This window comes from Calypte anna, chromosome 10 (assembly GCF_003957555.1).
Source record: "Calypte anna isolate BGI_N300 chromosome 10, bCalAnn1_v1.p, whole genome shotgun sequence".
Taxonomy (NCBI): domain Eukaryota; kingdom Metazoa; phylum Chordata; class Aves; order Apodiformes; family Trochilidae; genus Calypte; species Calypte anna.
In genome coordinates this window covers 4,351,219-4,376,311 of record NC_044256.1, presented here as the reverse complement: position 1 = coordinate 4,376,311, position 25,093 = coordinate 4,351,219, and the positions used below count along the sequence as shown (strand labels likewise).

Sequence of the window (25,093 nt, the reverse complement as noted above, 5' to 3'; positions counted from 1 at the left end):
GAGATTAAGAAATATCAAACAAGACCGCCCAATGTAACTATAGAATTTTTTTTAAAGGAACTAAAATAATTTCTTGGCAGTTAAAGTGCAACATCAGTAGTTTTCAATAAATAAACTACTACTTTTCGGAGGTTAAATAAGATCTTCCACGTGCACTGCTACTTGGGTAATCTAATTACAACAGCAGAGCTTTTGTAAAACCAGTAAGAAATCTGCAGGGTGACGCATAGGTTTGGGGCTTTGGTTGTTGTATCCTGTTCCTCCCCCACTTTAAAAAAAAAAAAAAAAGTTATAAACGTCCCAGAGCTGCTCATGAGCACATCACAGACTATCTGATCTTTCAGCAGAAATGAAAACAGCTCTTGTAGCAGCCTCACTTTATTCTCAAGGCAGACTGGTGCTGCCTTATACAACCGCTGGCTCTCACTACCCCGCCAGTGCTCGCTCTGTGCAGATGAAGGGAAACGGGAGAGAAGAGGAAGGAAGGGAAAGAAAAAAAAAAAAACAAAACCCACAACACATCACCAAAAAAAAAAAAACCCACATTACTGCAGACCAGATGGGAACATTCCACATGACCAAACCAATCAATCACCTCGGTGGGGCGCAGGTGCAACACAGCCGTGTAGCAACACACCATTTCACAGTCTATCGGGCACAAACACATGGTCACCAATCAATGGCACCCCCAGGACCTGGGGGGGAGGCTCTCTCGAGCCTTACTGGTCCATGCCTGATGACTTCATAATCACACATCATTTCATTCACTGGAGGATACAAACCAGCATTCTAATAACCTTCCCCCGAAACCGGTCATGTCGTGCATATTAATAGAGTGCTGGGTAGAGCTGAACCACCGGCTCCATGCTGCAATCTGAGCAGAGCCTACAAGAAGGAAACAACCTGAAGCTAAGAACTTCTGCCCCAGGAAGGATTGTCAGCTCACACCCGGATCAATGGCAACATTATTCATTTTGCCAAAATAAGCTGTGCACGATGCTCACACCTTTCACAAAGCAACCCTTGAACAATAGCGAGCAAGCAAGCAGAGATAAAGGACAAAGTGGGAAAAAAATCAATGGCAGGATGTGCTTATGTACTCTGTGGCAAAATTCTGAAACAAACAGGACCACTGGTAACAAAAAAAAAGTTAAAACTATTAAAAAAAATTCTATGTGCTTGGCAATGCTATCAGTTAAAGAAATTCTATTTCTTTTAAAGCAAGTATCACATATCAGTTTTAATACAAGCAGATAAAAAATTACACATGATGTGATCATGCCACACTACTTCAACCAGAGTACTAACAGCTTTTGACTCCAGTTTGCAAAAAAGGACAAATTGATATTTGTGTCATGAATGACTTAGGAGGAGTATAAACATTAGAGACATAAGGATACAGAGATACTTGGGCCAGAGCTTATCACACTATACTGTTAAGTCTTCGCACTGTTCAAAAGATACTCAGAAAACAAATGAGACAAGGAGCACATCTTTGAAAATACATTATACCTTGGGGCTAAAAGTCAAATTAATTACAGCTGGAATGTAAAAGTCTAAACAAACTATTAAGATGCACTTCTCATGGTATAGAATGCTGTAAGTGCCCAGGTAGACAGGACTCTATCATCTGGTATCAAAGACATTATTTTTACTTCTGTTTTTCTCAAATTATTTATATAAAGAGCTGACACCTCTGAATTATACAGTTACATTAGCCAAATCTAGCATCTAATGAAGTCCCTCAGCTTCACTTTTGGATAAAAATTTGCTGAGAACTATTTGGAGAAATACATTTAGTAGGTGTGATAAGAGGATGCTTGTTGGGTTGCACTCTACAGCACTAAAAGTTGCTTTAGGTCAATAACAATTCCTCCTTTCCCATCTGAGGAGGGTACACAAAGGGACTACAGCACACTTCAATTCAATAATACAAGGACAGGGAAAAAAATCATGTCAGAAGGAGAAAGCACATTCTTTAATAGTTGGAATCCACATCATTTGGTGATTTACACTGCTGCAGGTCCTTTTATCTTCTTTCCTTGGCTTCCGCCCTTTTCTATCTCAAAGCTATCAGAAAAAGGCACAAAAGCATTTGCATTTTGTGCTCAATTCTAAGTCTTGGTCTGATTAATCTTTCCACAGGGCCAAATCTGAGTTCTGTAATCCAAAAACTGGGTACAATAAAAAGGTAGCAAACTTGGTGTTGTTAGACAGAAAAGCACAGAAGAGTTGAAGAACAAATGTAAATAAAATATCAAAACAGTATCAACATCTTTTTGCAGAATTATGTTGACCAGCAGCAGATCAGGAAGTGTTCTCCCTCACTAGAATGAAAAACCTATTAATCAATAAATCATTAAATTAAGGGCCTGATGACCAGCTCTATTCTAGGCACTTCCAGAATGCTAATTACTGTAGTATCTAGGGAACCTACAGTGTTAAGATCAGAGTATCTTCTTTAATAAGATTGAGGTTTTTAGATTAAATTCAGCTTCTTTTATTTTGAAAGCCCTTGGAAAGAAATGAAAAATGTTGTATAATGAATTAAGTACTAATAGTTGTCACACTTCATATGCAACATGGGGCAAGTTGATGGCTATGCAAGACTTGACATCCCTGAAGAGGCAAACACCTACCAGCTGGAAACATTCACAGTGGGAAGGGCTGGGAGGAACCTGACAAAGAATCTCATTGCAAATGAACAAGCTTCAGCAAATCTTACCCTTACCTGGAAATATTAAGCATGAAGGAGAAGAAGGGGACAGCTAGCACAAGTGTCCAGGCCAGCCTGAGCACCTTTGCTGCCATGCTACACACAAGGCTCAGACAGAAGTCATGTCCAAGCACTAAACCTCTTCTGATACTCAGACAAAACTGAGCCTCTCTCCTCTTTGGCCAAGGTGGGAAAGGAGTAGCATTTTGTTTGCTCGTGACCTAATTACTCCTAAAAAAGCTAAGACATAGCAAGTGAAGGTTCAGCTCCATGCACAGAAACTAGAGAACAAAATTTATCAGAGAAACTTCAAAAGAAAGCACGTTCCAAGATGGAAAAGATGTTACTGCTTGTAAGCAAGGGAATTTCTGCCAAGATAGCATGAAATTCAGAGACAAATTTTGGTTAACTTCTGAAAACAGTTTTATAAAAGTGCGTGGCACAGGTATCAGGGATGCAGTTGTTGTATTAAACATATAGACTATATAGACTATGTCATATAGACATATGTCATATAGACTATAATGTCATCAGGAGAACAGTAACAGGTTTTAATTAGCTTCTTGAAATCACTGAAGTAGTCCTGACAATAGTAGCATGAATTTTAATCTACAAACAGTACATAACTCCTGAGATTTCCTACAGCAAAGGACTTCAGTGAAGATTTGCTTTTACGACATATTCTTACTGCTAAAATACAGTTATCAATACCAAGTTATCAACACATAATTCCTAAGTATATCTTGTCTAAACTAAAAATTTATAAGCAGCAGCTTTGAATTACTCATTGATTAAAATGAGACACCACCATTGTTCAAAAGCAAGATGCAAGTTGATGACCAGAACACTTACAAAAAGTTAACTCATCTTGTAAGTGGTTACAAGGTTAACTTGGAATGGATTTCAGAAAGAGGTACAGTATTACAAATATAGAAAAATCAGTATTTGCAATAAAAGAGGTGAAAATGTGTCAGATCTTATGACAGTTGAAAACACTTAAATAAGACACAGTCAATGCAAATATTACCCTAACAAGCCAAAGATGTACATTTGATTGATACTAAAAAAAAAAAGCTTTACAAAAGTAATTTGAGTAGAGCTGACAACAGAAAACACAGCTAAAATTAGGTATATGCTTCCCTTAGAGTACATGCATTCAAATCCAAAGAAAATCTGTAACACTATTAAGAATATTCAACATCTTTACTATAGGGACATACAAACCCAGCCAAATTGAATGATCTGAGCTTCAGATACAAGCTGCTGCTTAACTGGTCCCTCTTATCTTATCATCTGTACTGGTGTTACTCAGCTTTATCCAGGGTCAACAGAAACTATTCATTTAATGTTTTGCCTAACTGGATTCCTTATGATCAGCTGTTAGCATTGAGCTGTGTGATTTCCATTCAGACTTCACAGCTGGATTCATTATAAAAAGAATATTAAACCTTAGGCAGGCATAACCCGCTTTGACTTCAAAATAAGCATGCTGTACATTCAGGTATTAAATAAAGTTTTAATTCCAATAAAATTCTGTCAGATTTTACACCACACCAACTGAATATCTTAAAAAATTTCCAGCAGCTGTCCAAGTTTGCAAATGTAAAAAGCTAACAAAACCATTCTTTTTAATGAGGAATGAAAAAATCAGGAAAAGAACCAAGAATTTGCTTATTTGCTTCTCTCAGTAAAAGTCTCATTGCAAAGAGTGTGAATTACATTGAGGAAGTTTTTATTATTTTTTTTTTATAGTATGTGGAATGTCTTGTGGTTTCTTTTTACAGTATTTACTGATTTGGTTCTTAAGGACTTCTCTCTTACATTCTAAACAAAACCAAGGATTTTTAAGTTATAGTAGAGAGGATGCCTACATTGCCTAGAGATATTTTATATTTAAAGGCTGCTCTATGTAACGAAAATATTTTCCACAAGATGGATAGTTATTCTTAAAAAAAGAAAATTAAGAGAAAAAAAAGGGAAGCCTGTGAAATTTTTTTTTATTTAGATTTGTCTTCCAAAACTGAAAAATAAATGAGCAGTTCTGCCAGCTGTGATTATTTAAGCAAATATGTGAAAAGGGTCAACAGGACAGAAGGGAGAAAGGCAGCATACAGTGAAAAAGGTGGTTTTGTGTAAAAAATGTAAAATATGAAATTTGGCCATCTTGTACTTCTCAGGGCTTTTTTTCCATCCCCTTTTTATATCACTGCAGAAGTCTGCTCATGAAGAACAGTGGAGTTTCTCAGGGGGAGGGAGTAGAGAAGGCAAATGGCCTTCTCTTCCTCATGACAACAGACCCTGACCAGGCTAAAAAAGGGATTCAGGGACTCTGCTGACCACATAGGAAGGGAAGAACACAGGAATACACATTGCCAAACAGGCAGTCGAGAGCAAAAAGGCAGGAAAGGGCAAGAATATAAATAATTAAGAAGAAAACAAACAAAAAACCCTAAAATCAAACCAAAAAGAAAGCTCAACAATTTACTTTCTGTAGTTTATCACTTTCCATGTCTTACTGCTGACATACTGCTTTCTATAAATGAGAAAAACATGGCCAAGATATACCTTGACACAAAAAAAATAGCCAATGCATATAAGACTACTGAATATGAAAACTGAACAACTTGATATGATTTCAGCTTACTTGCTACAAATTTTGAACTATTTAAAAAGCACAAATTGCTTTAAACCTTAAAAACATGATGCATTTTTAACATACTCTTCATAGGATGGTCCCCAAGGCTCCCCATCACAAATTTGTGGACCCCTAAGAGAAGCCAGCTGACCAGATATCTGTTCAGTACCTTGAGCCTTCAGGTTTTATTACCAGTTGCCACTAACCCTATGTCACAGCCAATACAACTAAAGAATGTATCCAAAGAGAGACACTAGCAGGAGAACTACACATAGGTTTATTAGCAGTCAAGACATAAAAAGGAAAAAAACCCAACAAACATGAAAACACATTTTTGACAGAATCCTGCAATCACCTGACATAATTCTTGTATTAAATAATTTAAAAAAAAAAAACTTAAAACAAAATTTTTATTGATACTGTCTTTTATAAATGTCTAGTACTTTGTGCCTTTTTTCTGATATTGGTCAGCATTCTCCTCTGTATACATATTTATACAATGTGACCCCTTCTGCTATTTACATGCAGAAACAAAATAATGAACAAGTTTGGGTTCAGTACTTTCTGGTCATAGCAGAAAAAGCTCAGATGGCTCAAACAGAACATCCTCAGGGAGACAGAGCCACGCCAGAGGCCTTGGGAGCAGAAAATCTTTAGGCAAAGTGATTCATCATGTGTGGCAAGATAACTGTGACATCTAAAGATTGTTGCCTTGAGCAGCATGGTACATGCTACAAGGGATCAAGCATTCTGAAAAGGATCCACGCACATCTCAGAAGCTTCAGGAAAAAGGACATGTTTATAGCAACAAAATACTAGACACTAAAAATGTTTATGTGAATTTGGTTTTTGCAGTGGAAGACTATGAAGTTCCCCTAACACAGAAATAAGCAGATTTTTACTAATTTCACATTCAAGCTCTCTCTTTCAGAGTCTAACAAAAGGGTTTTTTAATGACTCATATTCCTTCCTCCAATGTAGCCTTGCATGTTTGTTTAAAAGTTGGCCATTAATAAATTATTTTTCCACTATAAAACATATGTTTTTATACTGGCTTTTATTATCCTTTTGTCCATTCACCACAAAATCTTCTAACGGAGTATCAGAAAGTATGCTATTAAACTTCCATTGCAATATTTTGGTCTACCAAACTGAGTAGACAACAATCTCTCCTGAGGAAGCAAACGTTTACTGTATTGACACAGCAGCCCTGTTCAGAAATTGCATTTAAAAGGCCTCTCAGAAGATACCAGTTTTGAATGTACCTGTGTCTCACAACCAAGCAGAAAGACCCACACTGGAACAGAAGACAGACTCCTCTACCATGGAATTCTACCAACTACAAAGACCAGTAATAGGTGAGGAGAGAAAGAACCAGAAAAAAACTAGAGCAAATGTGAAGATTGTTATGCTTTCAGTTTCAACAGTCAGGTGCTGGACCAAAATCAGGACCTTACTTTAAGTAATAGCAGAGCATCCTCAGGTTTAAAACTTTATTTTCTTTATATTTAAGATTAAGGAATCATAAAGACAATATATACCTACAAATACCAACTTATCTGCACAAACCCACAAAAAATGGCCTTTCTTAAAACAGCCAGAAAAGTCAACAGACCACAGAAGACAGACAAGCCAGGTAAAGCCAGGAAAAAACCCCAAGTGCAGCTGAGTGCAAGCCTGATGGAAGTGCTCAGGTGGAACAGTGAATTGATCCAGATGGGTGAATTCAAGGGACAAGAATACAGGTTTAGCAGCACAATAAAACTAGAGTAAAATTATATTCTATATATTTGAGGACAGATTATCCTGTTGATTATTTCAGTGCCTATTGAAGTTTACATTATTTTCTACCTCCAATGTTTTGGCATTCTTGGAAGGAAATTGGACTACTGATAACTAATTGTGTTATATTAACAACCAAGAAAGCAGCATAAAAGTATCACCAATAAGGAAAATAAGGAAGATCAGATAGAAGGGCAGTGACAACTTTAGAAACACAGCTTGCAGTTCAATAGCAGTGCTGAAACTGATTATCATGGGAATAGCAATGCTTTAGAGCACAGGTTAAAAGAAGAAAAATAGTTACTGAGGCCTGGCTAACATTTTCTCCAAATGAATCACTGTCTCCCAATTTAGTATTTTATTCTACATTGGTTTACTGGCATTTGCACTATGTCTCTTTCACGAGACCAGGCTGGGGGAGGAGGGAGAGGCACTCAAACCAGTACTGAAAGTACAACCAAGTAGGAAGTTTGCCTCCATATTGCAGAATGTCAAGCAAGCACTGAAGAGGTAGTTAAAACTCAGTATCTTGAGCTCAAGGCATTTGTGTTCCAAATTGTCTTCCATGCAGGTAAAGAGATAAATCAATAAAGACAATCCACTGTATTTTTAAAAATCATTCTTCATCTTTACTCTGTTCCAAATATATTGCTGAAAGCCCACTGCTTATTGTATATACATAAGCAAACTATCCTACATAAAATGGTCACTGGGAGCCAAATGGACTTCTTCTTTCTGCCAAACCATATTCCTTCTCATAGTTTGCAACTGTGCCACTGAACCAATCAAAACCAGCAGAATTTCTCTTCTCAGCCCTCTCCCTTTATTCCTCTGCTCCAAAATGCTGAAGAAACATGTTCATAGTCAATTATTTTAACAGCTTCACAAAGTTACTGGGTTTTTTTACTATGTACATCTTGAACCACATTTCTAGAAGATACATTTCTAATAGAATAACAAAAATATAAATGAAATAAGAAAGAATATACACATATACCAGACAAAAATATCCATTACAATTGTGCACAGGGCCCGGTGCCAGATAGCTGTCAAACAAAGGAACAAAATCATACAGTTGTTTGGCACTCAATGCTGAAATCATTGTGAAACATGCACTGTTTATAAATTGTCATTGATGAATAAAGCAGTGAACAAAAAAATTAAAGGAAATGCAGCCAAGCACCAGAACGACAAGCCAATCATTGCTCCTCCTCCCACCACTCTCAGTATTCCAACAAAATAAAATAACCCCTGAGCCCCCAGTATGCTGGGCAACAACAACATAGTGTGGATAAACTGAGCATTGCAGGAGCAAGTGACTTCAGACTCTGCTTTCATGGCTCAGTGCAAAGCACCCAGAAATGTGATAGATTCAGCCACTTGAAAAAGAATGGCATGTATATTTATCAGCTTTTTTATTTATAAAGTAGTATTTTAAATGCTAGTAATGCTTGTGACATTTATCTTAAGCTTGAAAAGATCAGTCTCAGAAGATGTAAAGAAAAACTGTTTCAGTGATGGTAAAAATATTCTAGGAGGTCTTTTGCCACTGAACATAGCAGTGCTGAAAAAATACCCCCTCACCCACCATTGAGCAGAAAGATTTAATTCACATCAGGTGAAAGGATGACATTTATCTAATGTACAAACTTAGAATTGTATCCTTAAAAATAATCAAGAACTCAGTTTCTGATCTTGCACATCTGTACTGATCTCAAGCTTGAAGCTGTATAATAACCCCATGTATCTATTTGGAAACAAAATCTCCTCTAGCACTATAGAAAAACTAACTTATAAATATGCAAAAAATCTATTTTGACTGATAGGTAGAATATTAAGGTGTGCTAAATACTTTCTGTGATATAACACACATATAAGCTTCTGCATACTCCTCTGAAGTAAAGGGTGACATGATCAGATTCTCTCCGATACCTCATAAGGCAACGTGACTTGAGATACATAAAGCATATTTAAGAACCATGCTTCTGTAATGAATTACTTTTCATAAACCTCTATGCAAGCAGGACAATCTGCCTGAGTTTAAGTTGAAAGTACCTCAAGATTGCAAATAAATATATAGACAAATTGAATCTGAGGTGGCATCTCTTAATGGACTAGCAATATGTGAAAGAAAAATGTCATAAGAATGGAATACAGTCAAAACAAGATTTATCTTAGCAAAATAGTAAGGCAAATTCCACTCTGCTCCTATGAAGCAGAAAATGTATTTAAAACTGCAGTACCCTGGTAAAAGGTGTACAAGTCCACTCTTTCCTATCTCAGCAGAACTTATTTTAAGCATCATACAATTTTTTTAGACGACACAGTCATGCACTTAGATACTCAACTTAGACCCCAGGGATTTGTCTTGAAGTTTACAAGATTGTTAGCAAGTCACACATTACTCTCAAGACTACTGCTTTCTATGTCCCAATGTATAAGAGGAAGAATTTGCAAGATCCTTACTTGTATTGCATCTGTGCCTAATGGATTATTTTAGAGGCCCCTTTTATACTGGAAAGCAAACTAAAATTTTTTTATTGTGAGAATAGTTCTGGCTTTGCACATGGTCTGTACAATGGGATTTAAGGTGTTACATTTACATATGTATTTTAGCACACTTAGCTCTCAAACACCTTTAAGGCTCATAGCCAGACCTCAACAGTTTTAGGAAAAGACTATAAAATGAGTCTCAACTTCCTTCAAGAGTAATTGCTCCATTTCTTCTGCATTCCCATTTCAACGAGCTCTTATTTTATCACTGAAATTAAGGCTACTGATTTCATTAAAGGCATCAGTAACAATAATCCCAAATACTGTCAGTTTCTTTAATCCTGCCTGTAACACAGCATCACATAAAATGATGGCACAGCTTTATTCCTACTTCATCTTCAGATGGGGGACCACTGTGAGTTTCTCCCAAAAAAAAGCCTAACCAAAGAGTTCCTTCCCTACCAAAAGCTATCCCAGTGAAGCTTCCAAAAGGATAACAAGGATTTTATTTCTCGAAATGACCCTCCATCTGGATGCCTAAGAAATAACTCCATGGAATTTTCAGCTGACTTCCCAATATACATCTACATGTGAGAGTGACAGAAGCTGAACACCCATCTGAAAGCCACAGTGCTGCTATGCTTCAGAAAACTGTAAAAGACAGCAATTAACAAAGCCTTGCAAATAAAGCAAGATACCATCATTGCTTCACAGAACGAGCTGCAGTTTCTCTGGTCTTCTGCACATTTCTGTCTGTTCTGTGTAAAAATCTCTCAGGCACTTTTTAGAAACAAAACCTTGATGCAATGTTGGACAATCTGTCCAGATCTTATTTTCAAAATCAAATGAAAAAAATGTTTTCTTTCGGTGATACTTGTACCCCAAGTCCACTATATGTAGCTGACACATTGCACACCCAGGGCTGCTTACAAATCTAGGGAAAATGCAGTAGCCACTCAGGCAACACACAAGGACACGAGTATCTTCATCCACCTAAAAAATGAAATTACTTCTTTTATAGGCTCGCTCATTCAGCCGTTTTGCTTTCCCCTCTGAGGTGCCTGTGTATCTAAACAAAGTCAGGTTTCTAGCAGCAACAAACATCTGACTCACTAAAACCCAGTCTCTAAAGAAAACTACTAACAACTTCAAGTCATACCAATGCAAATACTATAATGCCCCAAATCACAAAAGTCACTTGCTTTGGCACAAGTGGCCTAGTGACAACATTTTGGTTGATCAGTTCAGTATTTAATCACTGCATACAGGCTGCTGCATTATTAAAAACTGGACTGCTAGCAAATGACACGCTACAGCTACATGCATGCAAGAAAGAAAAAAAAAATTAATGGAATGAAATAGAGATTAAGTAAATGATTTTTATGCACCTGGTGATAAGCAAACATCTTTATTGCAAAACAAAGACAAGCCATGAAAAATTACAAAATTATCTTTTAATCACCAGTGAGCTTTCTACAGTTTCCTATTTGAACAGGATAATAGTTATTATGTAGATCCCTAAGCAACTGCCTCATGGGGAACTTACATCACCAGCATGGGAAAGAATCACCCCCTCCTCTCTTCTCCCTAGAAAGAAGGCTTGGTGCCTTCAGACAAACTGAAATCTGAAATCCTACAGCTTCACCCAGCTGATCCCATCCACTGGAACACATCTACAAGTGCCCAGGGATGGCAGGAACCACAGGAGAGAAATATGCCCTTTCAGCATTTCATGCACTGATGAGCCTTGTAACATAAACATACCCTACAGCAGCTAAACTGACATGTTATAACAAAGAGAAAAGGCAAGACTTAAAAGTTTCATCAGATTACTATTTATTCCCCTTTTCAGAGGCAGAGTACATTGTGAATAAATAAACACAGTATTAACTAAAGACCAAGCTTCACAGAAAAGAAATTATCAGAACTAAAAAATTTCAGAATTTAAAAGCTACAGAATTGCAAGTTTAAATTCCCAGACTGGCATTTCAGAAGCACTTAGTATGATACCAATTCTTGGGTTTAAGTATGAGACCTTTTTGCAGGGGGCAATACTTCCTCCAGCAAAATTAACACTAGGTCCCACTTTTTCTCCCAGTGCAAGCAATGCTACTGCCTGGGGCTACCAGAAATGCAAGGTCTGCTCATGGGACACTCCTGTGGATCCTGTGAAGGTACCTGTGGCACTAGCAGTATCCAGTGAAAAGTATCAGCAGCTCTTCCTAGTGTGACATGAAATCATATAGCTTGAAAGATTTTCAAGGAGAGATTTCTTCACTTTATGTGCCAGGAAGAAAACCATCCTGGGTTTTTTTTTCACTTGAAAAAGAAGACTGCAGACTTAGTCTGAAAGCAACTCCAGCACTGAATGGAGATTATAAAATCTTCTAAACTAGCACAGCAGCACCCGTGCTCGTTCAGGATGAGCTGCCTCAGCACTGGGGCACAGCCTGGCAGCAGCGGATGCCGGGCGGGGGGAGCGCGGCCGCTCTGCACCTGCTCACCCCTCACCTCCCGTGCCGGGAGCTGCCGCAGGCACCGGGGAGGCAGGGGACAGGCAGGGATGGGCAGGCAGGGGACAAGCAGGCAGGCAGCTGCGGCCTCCTGTGCACCTACCTGGCAGACCCACACCTGAGCACCACCTGAGGAGCATGGCGAGGGCCCCTCTGCACAGCTGCTAACTAGGAAGAAGATGGAAGTCTCTCGGGGGAGAGAGCACAAGCAGACACCTGCTCCAGCATAGCGTTACAAAGGACAGGAGCTCCCTGCTGCATTGGTAGAAAGCCTTGAGGTATTACTGTGTTTAAAGAAATGCTAGGAAAGCTATTTGATTGAAACATTACAGTAAACAGAAGGGAGAACTAAGCTTAACACAAACTCTCGAGAGCGAAAACCCAAGGGTAAGAATGCCCTGCACTTAGCACTGTCACTAAATGACTGTGTAATTTAATTTCCCAGAAACCCATTAGCTTTCACAAAAGGAAAATGAAGAGCAGATGAGAGCAATTCTTCGGTGTGAGTGGAATTTATTTAATATAATACCTGGGAGAGAAAAGAAAGATAAATCTGAAACTGTACCAACAGATACAAAACATCACTCCTCTATAAAGCTTCAGTCTGCAGATCTGCAGCTATCAGTAACCTGCATGTAAGATCCAAAGTTTACAGGAAGGACTGAGGAGAGCATGGCTCTGCCCAACACACCACGCCACAGCCAGGACACAGCCAGATTCAGAAACACCCCAGATCAGAAAGATTGCTAGCTTGAAAGTACTGTTGGCAGAAGCACAGCCATTCTTACAAACCTACGGCACCAGGCAATCAAGTCAGGTACATGAAAAGTAACTGAAAAATCAGAAAGCATCCGATACAGATATTGATTCCTCATTTGTATGATTAATCCACAAAATGAGTCTGTAAGTTCACAGTAACTTGAAAGACTACCTTTGAAAATTCATGGAATTTGACCTCAACCCATCAAGAAAATCAGAGAAAGACCTACTACAAAAAAACTTCAAAATGTATTACTCTGCTTCCATTACCATGTTTGGTTCTTTCATCTATTTATGTCAATCACGACAAGAATTACATTTACCCTTCATATCCAAAGTATAGAGTATAAGAAATTATATTTTTATTAACAATCTGAATAGTTTATAGCTCTAATTACTGTAACAACCTTCTGTTCTCTCCCTCATCAATACTAACTGCTGTACATCTTGACGTCCCTGCACTGACTTAGTGCTGCCCATAAGAAAATAAGGCCGTATCCAGCATGACCAAGACAGTGTTTTAGGAAAAGGAGCACAGTCACTACCTCACTAGGACATCAACAGAGGTGAGTATTACAACATCAAGATGATATGAAATAAATGAGCCCTGTTTAATTGTAAGGAAGTCTACTTGAGAAAGTTTGGTAGTAGAAAATTTGGATGAATTATCTCTTTCTACTTCAAGGGGCCAATTTCAACATAGCAAGCTTATATTCAACTGCTGTCTTTTTACTCACTATTGATTACACTTTTTAATGACATTTTGTCACGTACAAGCTTATGGAACTGTATGCTGCTGATGAAAATGGAGCACAGAAGTTTTGACCTTTATCATTTCTACCTCTTGTGAAAAGAGACACCCAAAAGAAATGAAGACACACTTCAAATATTCAAGACAGACCAACAAAACCCCCTTCACGCTATATTCAAGAATGATCTTCTTGCTTGCTTCCTGGTAAGCAGAAGCAGAAAAGCTCAGTCCAGGGACCAGTACAACAGAAGATACAAAACCACAAGTTTGAGGGGGCCAAGGAAAAAAATATTTCGACTTGCAAATGCATAGTACTAAAAGGCAGTGCAATTACAGAGAAAAGGATCTTGTATTCTTGTGAATAGTTTCCTAGAACGTAATTAAAACAGAAAGTGTTGAATAAGCAAAGATTATCAAGTCTAAATGGAGCTACAATACCATCAATATATCTTAGCCTGATTTTCTCCATATCTCTATGGATAACAAGAGACTATGCTGGTGCCAAGAGGATTCAGTGATTTTACTTAAAATACAAGCAACGGCCTTTCTTTTTTTGTACTAACGAATCAACAGGATATTCTGGAATTCATTAGTGAAGAACACTAACCAATCCAACATAATAGCTTTACTTCCTCTGCAAAACACTTCAGAAAATATCTAAATGAATATGGAAATGCATCTTTCTGCGGCAAATTGTTCATTATTGAATCATTATCAACTCTTGTTAGTCAAAATTTCTCTCTTTTGCAACGTACAAGATCATTAAAATGTTTGAGAGCTCCATCATGAAAGACAGTGGCACTTTATAATCCCCTATCTCTTCAGGCAAATATGCTTACGGCTGAACATAATACACAAAATAACAACATCCCCTTGACACACAATTCTTTCTTTTAATGGTGCTCTTAAGTGTTGACAGAAATGCTGAAATATGTTGTCACTTTTTTTTTTTTTTAATAGTCTTTAACTATTTCCAAGATGTATTTCAGTCATGATAAAATGTTGGGAAGGGATGTGGTTCTTAGATCTTCAGCATGGAATCCCAGACACTTCACTCCTATTAGCCTAGGGAGATACTTCCTATAAGCTCAAGTTCATGTTCTTAACCTCCATCATCTGAAGATCACAGAATAATAAACACATTAAATACCACCTATCATATATCATATCATGGCTTGGCTTTGTGAACAAAGATTTAAGTTATATCACATACAGTAACTGATAAAATGGATACTTTCATTCTATTCATAGGAATATGCCCACAATTTGATATAAACAAAGGGTGTAATTTTCTTTGGTCAGTAACAGACAAATAAAAAACAATAAACAAACACAGTGGCACTACATAAAAAACTGCTTTTTAACGTAGCTTTTTTCATATCTCTCTCCAAACTCTCAACATCAACTTAGAATATACTGTAGAAGCTCATGACATAAAACTATAATATACAAAGCTGCATTCCATACTGTTACAGAAGTCAAATTATTTAATTTTTTTTAGTTATTGCAACTCTTTTAAAAGATTACTTTTAGAGTTTTGAGTTGCATATTTCTTAGAGATACATACTGAAAGCTTTTTATAACATGCACCAAAGAATTAAGTGCTATTGCTCCCACAAAGTAAAACCTGTAAGAACTGCTGTTAGATATAAAGCATCACAAAACTATTTCAGTTCATAGCTGCTTTGGGTGACTGACACACACGTATCATTCTCTCTACAGAACAATCTCAGTGGAGGCTTCCTCTCAAAAAACTGGATTAATGATGTATTTCTACTATGTTTGATGGAATCACCAAGCCATTTAAATAAAACTGAAAAACTAAGAAGACAGAGTTGCCACAATTATTTTCTTCATATATTAAAAGGCATATACCATTTAGAAACCTGATGGCTCAACATAAAGGCACATGCCCAGTTTGCCTTTGGCAATACAAATAGAAAAATAAATTTTCAAACACTGCAATATATTTTTGTGATATAAAACCAGCATCACCTACAAAGCCTACAGCCATTCTATACACGTTACTGATCAAAATACAAAAGAAGCAATTGAAGTACCTTGTCTTTTCAGCCTCTTGTATTTAAAAAAAGACTACATATTTTAAACAATGTTGGGGGGAAGCTCTACTCTGCTTTATCAAAATATCTTAGAGAAATTACATTTTAGCTTTACTGTCTTCAGATCTAATTATCATCCACCAATTGACATGTACTCTCTAAACACAAACTACACAGTAGTTTTAAAACTATGTATTTTCAAGTTCATATATGAAAGCTTAAGCAAAATTCTGCATTCAGCAATAGCTGTGCTTTGTCTGCCTCTATTTCGGAGAAAATTAGAGTAGTAAACAAAGACTGAGCAAAGTAGAAAGATTTCCAAAAGAAATTGCAGACCACCAGGATTTGGATTTAGGTAATCCACTTAGATTACCATGGCTATGTCTTTAAAGGACAATACTGAGATGACAAAATAGGTCATGTCTACAAGACTCAGAATATCTAAGTGAAACAATGACAGATGAACAAACATCCAGAGTCAAGCCTAAGTTTAAGATGGAAGAAAGAGAAAATTGTGCCAAGCATGTATTGTCAAGCAATAAATATTTTAAAAACATTTTTAAGCCATCAAAACATTAGCATGTTTCAGATAGTACAATAGTGCAGACAATGAAGAAAAAGCTTTCTGTATACTTAAGCCTACAAAATAATACACATTTTGCCTCTTTGTTTTTCCAGTTTCAAAAGCAGAAACTACTGAACACCCATAGGCCTTGAAGTAGTAACAACATTTGTGGAGCAAAGAGTTTGCATCTATTTTTAGAAGCTACAAAATTTCTAATATAACAAATATCAAAGTAACTATGAAATTAAAAATAAGAGGCAAGTTCTCAAATGACTAACTGAAGGAAAGTTTAATGTAAATTGTTATGTAGTTTAGGAATCAACAAGTGTAAGGGGAAAAAAAAATTAAATGCACAAATTAAAAATTCCTATATATCTCTCCTCAGCAGAAGTTAAGGAAAATTCAGCTTTTAAAATAATTGATTTTGACACCTCTGTTTTAAATTCTAAAATCAGAATATATCAGTTCTCTGAATCAAGTTAAGAAAATGTATGTGGCTCCTTCTAAAAGGGCCTGCACAATGGCCTTTATGAGGGATCTGCCCAACATAAAAAGATTTCAATAGTAAAGTCAGTGTTGCTGCAGAAACAGAGCAACTTCCAGATGCTTGACATGTCAGGCCTAGACAAGGAAATGAAAAATGTCTCTTTCTGACCAAAGAGGCTTTGAGGGGATACTCGTAGAGAATTACCTACTTACCCATCAGATTTGAGTTCATGAAAGGTGTCGGGGACAATCCTTCATGGGGCCCTAATCGACTGTCATTCAAGTGATCACTGTAATGAGGACTGTCTGCAAAACCCTGGAGAAAAAAAAAAAAAGACCAGAGTATTAAACAGATTATTTGGCAGCCCTGCTAATTGAGTGTAATGACACTTTCCTAATTAAATGTGCAGAGTCACAATTGGTCATTAATCACAAAAGTTGGCTTTCGTGTCTCTCTCAGAAATTACTCCCTGCCCACGTTTTTCTTTCTCCTGGTCTTTTATTTCTCTGTCAAAAAGAAACCACAGAATTTCTTAATAATCTGTGTCCCCATGGATGATATTTCTAAAAACTAAATAGTACGGAGATATTCTGATATTTGAGTCATTTTAGTGTTAGGTTGCTAACCACTGAAAGAGTAAAATTAGTTTGAAGAACTCAACTGATCTTTTTCCCCCCTAAGGTTTCTGTTTGCATTAATAGAACAACACAGTAAAAGAGTCAGGAGAGATACTGACATCAGGAAACTATATTAGTAAAAAGGAGAAGAAGAAATTCCTTTTCTCCTTGCTTTAACTGTTACACATCAATAGGCATTTTGACACTAGCACTTTACTAAACACCATAGCTCAATAACAAAAGGTCTGCTTCCAGACAGTGATTAAATAAACAACTTTGTCACCCATTTGCAAAAAAGCACTCAAATTGAAATATTCTTTTGCAGTTCTCTGGTGTTAGTGTAGCCAACTTAGAAGGCTTGGAGTGACCTTCATATAGTAAGGCATCAGTCAAAAGCCCATTGAAAGCTCAGGACTGAAGTATAGAAACAGAAAACACGGAAGGCCTAAGTTGTACATACTATTTAATTTAAAAGTGCTTCCAGCTTTTCCATACAAAGGTATGAATATCGTATGTGCCTTCCAGGCTTTCAGATCAGTTGTGCACTTAATCACTTATTCTATACCAAAACAAGGCAGACCTGACACCCAAAATTGCACCTCCTTTGTGGCCAAAGTTTTGGTAAACATTTTGTAAACCTTATCTTAGAACCCTCTCTCACTCACTTCTCTAAGTCTGGTAGAGAGAAACCTAAAGCTCAGGCCTAATTAAGGGAGGGAGGAAAATTGTTCACAGCTCCTAGAAACCATTCCAGGTGCCTTGGGACTATAAAATCATCAATCATTGAACATTTATCATTTTTTCAGACCGCAGGCTCACATTCAAGACAACATTAATGGGGCTGAAACAGGCCCCACTATCTTTGCAGGCGTGCTGTCAGTTCTACCAAAGGGCCAGTAACTGAGGGGTAAATAAGTGTCACATCACTACCACTGCTTATGGATGCTTGTCACAACTCTTGCTGCTACTCGGCTTTACAAGTAATCTTCTGGGAGTCCCAGCTCCCAAATGAATCTTAGGCTGACTTTATCTACTTCAGAATCGGTGATACACATGTGATAGGCATCCAGAAACAATCTTAGTGACATTTAAAACTTGGTTATGACCACAAGGGTGTCCTCTGGTAACCATGACCTAGCCCTGTCTGTCAGACAAGCAGCGTGTAGCAGCAGCTGCCAAGGAAATGGAGTTGCTCCTAGCTAAGGTCACCACATGTGGTTTATTTTTATGCTGAAATGAAACAAAAAAACCCTAAATCTGCTGAATAAAGAAACCAAAATTTGCAAATTGAGGACCAAAGAAAATAAAGCTCCCAATCAGGTAGCTTCCTAGTTGTTTCTCTGCTTGCACTTCTTGTTATGGTCTTCTTTAAAACCTTTTTCTCTATGACAATACTTCAATTATTTTTTTTTTTTTTTAAAGAAACTAGGAAGGACACTATCAACGATACAAAATCTGCATCTCAGATGTTCATACACGAGGCCTAGATGAGCCCCAGAAACTGAAATCTTCAAGACATCTTTACTTACAAAGTAAATAATAAAACTATTGAAAAAACAACAAATACAATTTGTTTCATACACAGTCACACAACAGGCAACACAATCTACCTAATGCACAGGATTAATAATGCTTCAATCCAAGCTAACATTGAATACTTCCCCCCAAAATAGACTGACTAGGTAGGTAGTTTACTGGGTAGTTTACTTCTACTGGTAGTAGAAGTGAGTGGGAAGTTTACACAAAGAAATGTTCTTCTCTCTATGGTAAGAATTCCTTCAAATAATGCTTTGCATCATGTTCTTTGCTTATACCCTCTCAGTTTCCCAGAGCACGCTTGTATCTAATTACTACAGCATCAAAAAGTTATATTTCTATACCACTAGACAAATGAATTACTTTATCCACCTGGAAAATTCTCCAATAAGTCAGTCCTTGAACAACACTAAAGCCACAGAAAACAGAACATTAACTATTAGGGGGGGGGGGGAAATGTAGTAGGGCATATGCAAGCACTTGTTTTTTTCTAAACTTAAGTTCAGTTTCTAAATAAAATTGTTTCAGGCATTTCATTCTTTGTCACACATTACCAAATTCACATTTGCTCCAAGTGTAACCTCTCTTCAGCTTTCATCTACAATGAACCTAGATAAAGACATCTTAACTTGGCCACCATCTTTGACACCAGTTATTCAGAGTCTTAGTAATGAGTTATGGTTCAAGCAGCAGTTTTGTTTGGGATTAGAAACCCTGGTCTGATTCCCACATATAACTCACAAACACTAAATGAATATAAAATAACCACAAACACATACAGTTTTGATTTTAAAAACTTCTTTTGCACTTCACAAAAGCAAATTAAGCAAAATCAGAAGAGCTTCAAGGACAATGATTTAAATTACATGGAGTTATTCCAGAGCATTCTTCACATTTAAGCTGTACTTCAAATAAAATTGCATTCTTGATACCATTCCTTGCTTCTACATCTGTATTGTTAACTTACATAACAAACAGCATGAATTTTTACTGGGAAGAGCTGTAATCAATCATAGATGAAAACTTAAAAGCTTCCAAAAGCTTCTGGAAGCTTCAAGGCTTTAAAAGTGTCTAACAAATATGATAGTACAACTTGACAATATATGTTTGCTGCTTAAAGAATGCAGTTGAGACCCTTAAAAAGTTTGTCTGCAACAGCAGTAAAGGATAGTAGTTTATTAAAAGGTACATCCCACCTGTGTGACTTGAGTAACAAAGAGAAAACACCATCACTTGGCACCTGAACTCATTTATCAAGGTAAAAGCAACAGAAGCTCATGGGAGGGATATATATAAATTTTTATCAGAGCTCCTTTTCAAATCTGTGGTTTAAACAAGATGCCATAATACGCCCTGCCAGACTTCATTCTTTCTGAAAAAGGAAGGAAATTTCAGTTCACAGCAATTCCGAAGACTACTCTCTGAAAGGAGACCAACTCAATCATCACCAGGTTGAAACAGGCTCCATGCAGAATCAGGAGCTAAATCATTATGCCAAAAGCTCTTCTCCCTTGTAGGAAGAACTATAGAATTATAAATATCCTGACTGGACTCTTCTGGAATGGACTGTGTGTCATTCATTGGACCAAAAGTCTGCAAAACAGGAGTTATGGGACTAATTGTTTTCCTGTTCTGAAGGTTCTGCAGCCAACTCAGGGCATTTTTATGTTTGCAGAAAAAGAAAACTGATTTTGAATATGGTTAGATGTCATGGATGTATTCAAAACCATTTTGTTTGTTTCAGCCTCTCACACAGCTACAGCAAAACCAAGATTTAACCTTCCTAAAGGAAGACAAACCTTCTCTTTCTGTATTATTAGAGTCCAATTAATGTCTAATGGAGGCTATGGATTCACTCACAGTATTTTGTAATGTTGTCACCACTCATTTTACAACAGGTCTCTCCCTGAATTTCATTCTTACTGCATGGTTGTAACCAGAAAGACAGAAGTCAGATATGTCTACAAATAAAAGCAACAAGTACTATCTACTAATAATACCTCTCATGAAATGCAGCTGAAAGACTACCACTCAGTAGCACTGCAGTTTAACTGAGTAGTAAAGGCAGTCTCAACTTCAAATGCTCTTATTTACTTTTCAGGTATTTCATTGGATTAGAGTCATGGTCCCTAATAATTGTAATTAAGTCCATTAAATAAAATTCTAAAAAACCAACAAATGCCACCATAACTTTCATTCCCACATTTTCTGTGCAAGATGCCCCAGGTGTCCAAGTGACTTAGGCTTTATCTGTATCAGGAGGATTTTTCCTTGCACAGATATGCAAACACAGCCAAATCAATTAAACATCTGAGACTAATTCCAAAATCATAAATGGTTATATAGAGGATATCTTAAAATTATCTTACAATATGTATTATTCTAGAACCAGAGGAGGAAATGGAATAAAACAGAGAAAGCCAAACCATAAGGGAAGGCCTGACACAATAAGTTTATGTCCCATTTTACAAAACAAAATGGTAATTAACCTACTAATGCTCAGTGTCTTTCAATGACCATCAAAGTTCTGAAAATTGGATTGAATTCCATCACAGAACTCACCTAAGATTATGTCCAAAAAGCCTCCTTGGCTCACTGTTCCAACCCTCCATTCACCACACCGGTTCCAGGGCTTCTGTGCTATTAATTATCCATTCTTAATATCCATTTTGCTTCCTCTTCAAAATGTGGAACTATTGCCCCTCAGTAATTATTCTCTGAAGTCCCATCAGAATTTGTCCACGCATAAACAAAACCTACTCCTGATCATAACTCAAGTTGTGGGGGTTTTTTTGTTTTGTTTTTAAATAACAGTAACATCCAATTTTCATTTTAGCCTGAGGTTTGAGAAATCAAGGAGACACTTAAACTGCATGGCACATGATTTTCCCATGCACTTACTGACTTCATGGAACAGCTTCTTCCACTATGGTTAACTATGCCACAGTGTTTTATTTGCTCAAGTCCATTAAAGAAAAACATGTTTTTTAATTTGTTTCTCCACCCTTATTCTCAAGTCCCTGGGAATATATCAAAATCAGGCTCAGTTGTCACTCATAATGGAGCTGCCAAATCAATAAGTGGGTTTTGCATTTTAGTAGCTTAAAGTATAGCTCAGTTGTTGCCTTTAAACTTAAAACATTAAAATTCCACTAAAATGAATGATTGACTTCACAGTCTGATGTGGCTACACACCAAAAGATTAAATTTAATGAATATTGCTTAGTTTGACTGACCTTGACTAACAAATAACTAACTTAAGAGTACAGAGGTCTCTTCCAAGCTAAATTTGTCTATGACCATATGAATCAGTCATCTAAATGACTAACATGCAAACTAACAACAATGAATCTACTACTGAAATCCACTTTATTTTGGATTATCTGCCTCTCCAAACTAATCTGAAAATTCTAAAGACAAATGAGGGAATCAACACAAGGAGAGGGGAGGGAGGGAGGTGGGGAGAGAAAGCAAGATGCAGACACAGCAAGAGACAAATGGACAAAGCCAGGGAGAATGACTACACCCAGGAACATTGTGGTGAGTCATTGTCTGAAGATTAGCCAAGAGGCTCTGGGCAATACCCATACCAAGATGTCCTAGCTAATTTAAAAGATTATGGATTATGTGATCATGTATGTTTCCAGAAATAAACAACCTTTTCATTTTGGAAAGAGTGTTTTCAGTTGTTGAATCTATCTGTCAATGGGCTCCTAGAGGAAAGACCACGGAACAAAAACCTGGCTGGGTCTATTGAGCAAACAGATCAGGAAGAACCTTGCAGAAAATGAACGTAACCTAAAAATAAATCCAGAGAAATCTTCCTTTTTGCCTTGAGGATCATCTGAGTTACATTCCCTTATCTTAACACCAAGAAACATCCCACTGTGACAGGTCATGGCACAACTCCATTTGAATCACCAGTCTTGTAGCAAACTACTGGTTGGGAAAAACATTTCCAAATAGTAACAAAAGTGATTTTATGAACTATGCACTTGGGGCAAGTCAGTTTGTGAATTAACATAATTAATCAGCATATAAACCTCCTATGCAACCAAAAATAATCCAACAGGTATTAAAAAACTAAAATGAAAAGCAGCTTCTTCAATAAACAAATCTTTTCCAACATAACCAAATAAGAAGGAAGTCAGCAACATGCTTTTCTCTGGTGAAACAGTAACAACATCCTCTATAAGGACAATACTCAGGTCGGTCACAGGTCAAACAGAAGAATTACCTTAACTTTCTAAGCAAGGAAAAAAGCCAGGTGTGGAAGGGAGCAGATGGACAATGCTGGGAGACTCCTGATACTCCTGAGACTATTTAATCTCTATTATTATTATTAGTTGCCTGCTACAATCCAAAAGCTAAGAGATCCAGCTGAAGATGTCTCTGATATCCCAGGAGAAAGACACCTCTCTACTCCGTAAGCCCTCTCTGAGTCAATTCTCAGCTGAAAATAGGCAGTATTTCAACTCCATCTCACTTTATTGTGCAAGAAACTTGTATAATACTTATTAAACAGAAGAATTAATACAGTTAGCTGATGGAGTTCACCCAGATGCACCAGAAACAAGGAGCTTAACACTTTTCAGTTTTAGTTCTCCTTCCATTGCATTATTAGCAAGTTTTAACCTTACACTATGATATCCTGAAGATGTAAATTCAGCTTTATATGTTATTTGGTCACCTGCTACACACTGTGTGTGTGTGTGTGTGTGTGTGTGTGTGTGTGCGTGCAAAGGAGATATCACTACCCCAGACTTCAGGCATTACTGGGAAAACTCAAGACAGCTTTCACAAGTACCCTCTAAGAGTCACCTTAAGCTACATAGTTTGTAAGAGCTCTAAAAATATTCATTAGCTTATTTCCACATATCAAGTTGAAATGGATGAAAACTATGTGTGCAGGAATGGAACATGAGAACAACTGAAAACATGACTTATTTTTAACCTCGTAGAGCTTTGGAAGGAGAGAGGGGACATAACACATTGAGCAAGGAATCTATTTTGAAATAATCACCATTTGTCTCCAGTTCTAAATCCATTTCCAAGAAGTTAACTTAGTGAATGATGAATCTGATTTCCAACTGCTAAACCCAAAGGCCAATTACATCTCTCTCAGCTCTTGTGAGACAAATATGAACACGATATGTGATGGGGCCATTCCCTGGCCACATGGAAAACTAATTTGTGAACAGATGCCACCACTAATTTCAATATGATAGGTAGTTGCAATAAAAATAAATAAAAACGTTACACAAAATGCTTCTCAAGTGTAGCTCACATGACTGAGATGTTTGTGGCTTTTACCTAGGCTGTAAACCACAAAATAAAATAATACAACTATAACCAACACTAACACACTAACAGTAAATGCTTAAAGACAATACTTAAAAACCTAACTAAAGCAGTGCTGCCCACAATCAAATTACAAAGTAAGCTGCATTTGGAAAAGCATCCTGTGCACTAAATACTGGTATTTAATTGTGGCTTTGATTTCACACTACATCTTCTGCTTAATTATAGAATACCTCAGGAAAAGCAAATAACCAGCAGAACCGTGAACCAAACTCCCTCCCACACAGAAAAAAAAGAAAAAAGACAAAAAGGACACAAAAACAGCAAATTCCATAACACTTACTGTATTTCTGTGTTCCTTTTGTCTTATATTGTTATTTAACAGCTTCCTTTCTTGTTATGTACCTGACATTAAGAGGTATGAAATACTATCTCAAAACCTGCTGTCTCATTACTATTTTTTGACTTCTTTGCAAATGAAAGGTACTACTGGTGGTAGCAGTAGGAAAAATGGTTCGGCCATGTAAGATTTTGGGTTCCAGTTCATGCCTGAGTATTTTACAGACAATAGGGAGTGTAACCTGTTGACTGATGCTGCAAAAGCCACCTAAATCTAGCCACATTGAGTGTCCTGCTCAATTCAGCTCTGGCTTCAAGTAGATACACAGCAGAGTTCAGTAAATTAAAAAGGTGACAAACTGCATACTGAGTCCTGAAGCTAGATTCTCTGTCAAATCAATTCAAAATGTACTCAAAGCTTTTAGTGCTATATACACAAAGCTAGAAGACATTTAAAACACCCACAGTTTAGATTTTGAATGAAAAATACCTAAGCTAATTTATATTTTGAACAATTCAAGTTATTATGTGTGTGTGTA

At 37.1% G+C, this 25,093-nt stretch overlaps 1 protein-coding gene across 8 annotated transcripts in view; it reads right to left on the bottom strand.

The window, feature by feature from the left end:
* The window catches only part of TCF12 (transcription factor 12), a 168,873-nt gene that overhangs the window by 90,089 nt on the left and 53,691 nt on the right, over positions 1 to 25,093 (bottom strand). For all 8 annotated transcript variants that reach the window (XM_030457257.1, XM_030457256.1, XM_030457255.1 and 5 more), the window contains one exon: positions 16,974 to 17,076. In XM_030457257.1, coding sequence (XP_030313117.1) covers positions 16,974 to 17,076 — 103 coding nt within the window. The remainder of the gene's footprint in view (positions 1 to 16,973; positions 17,077 to 25,093) is intronic.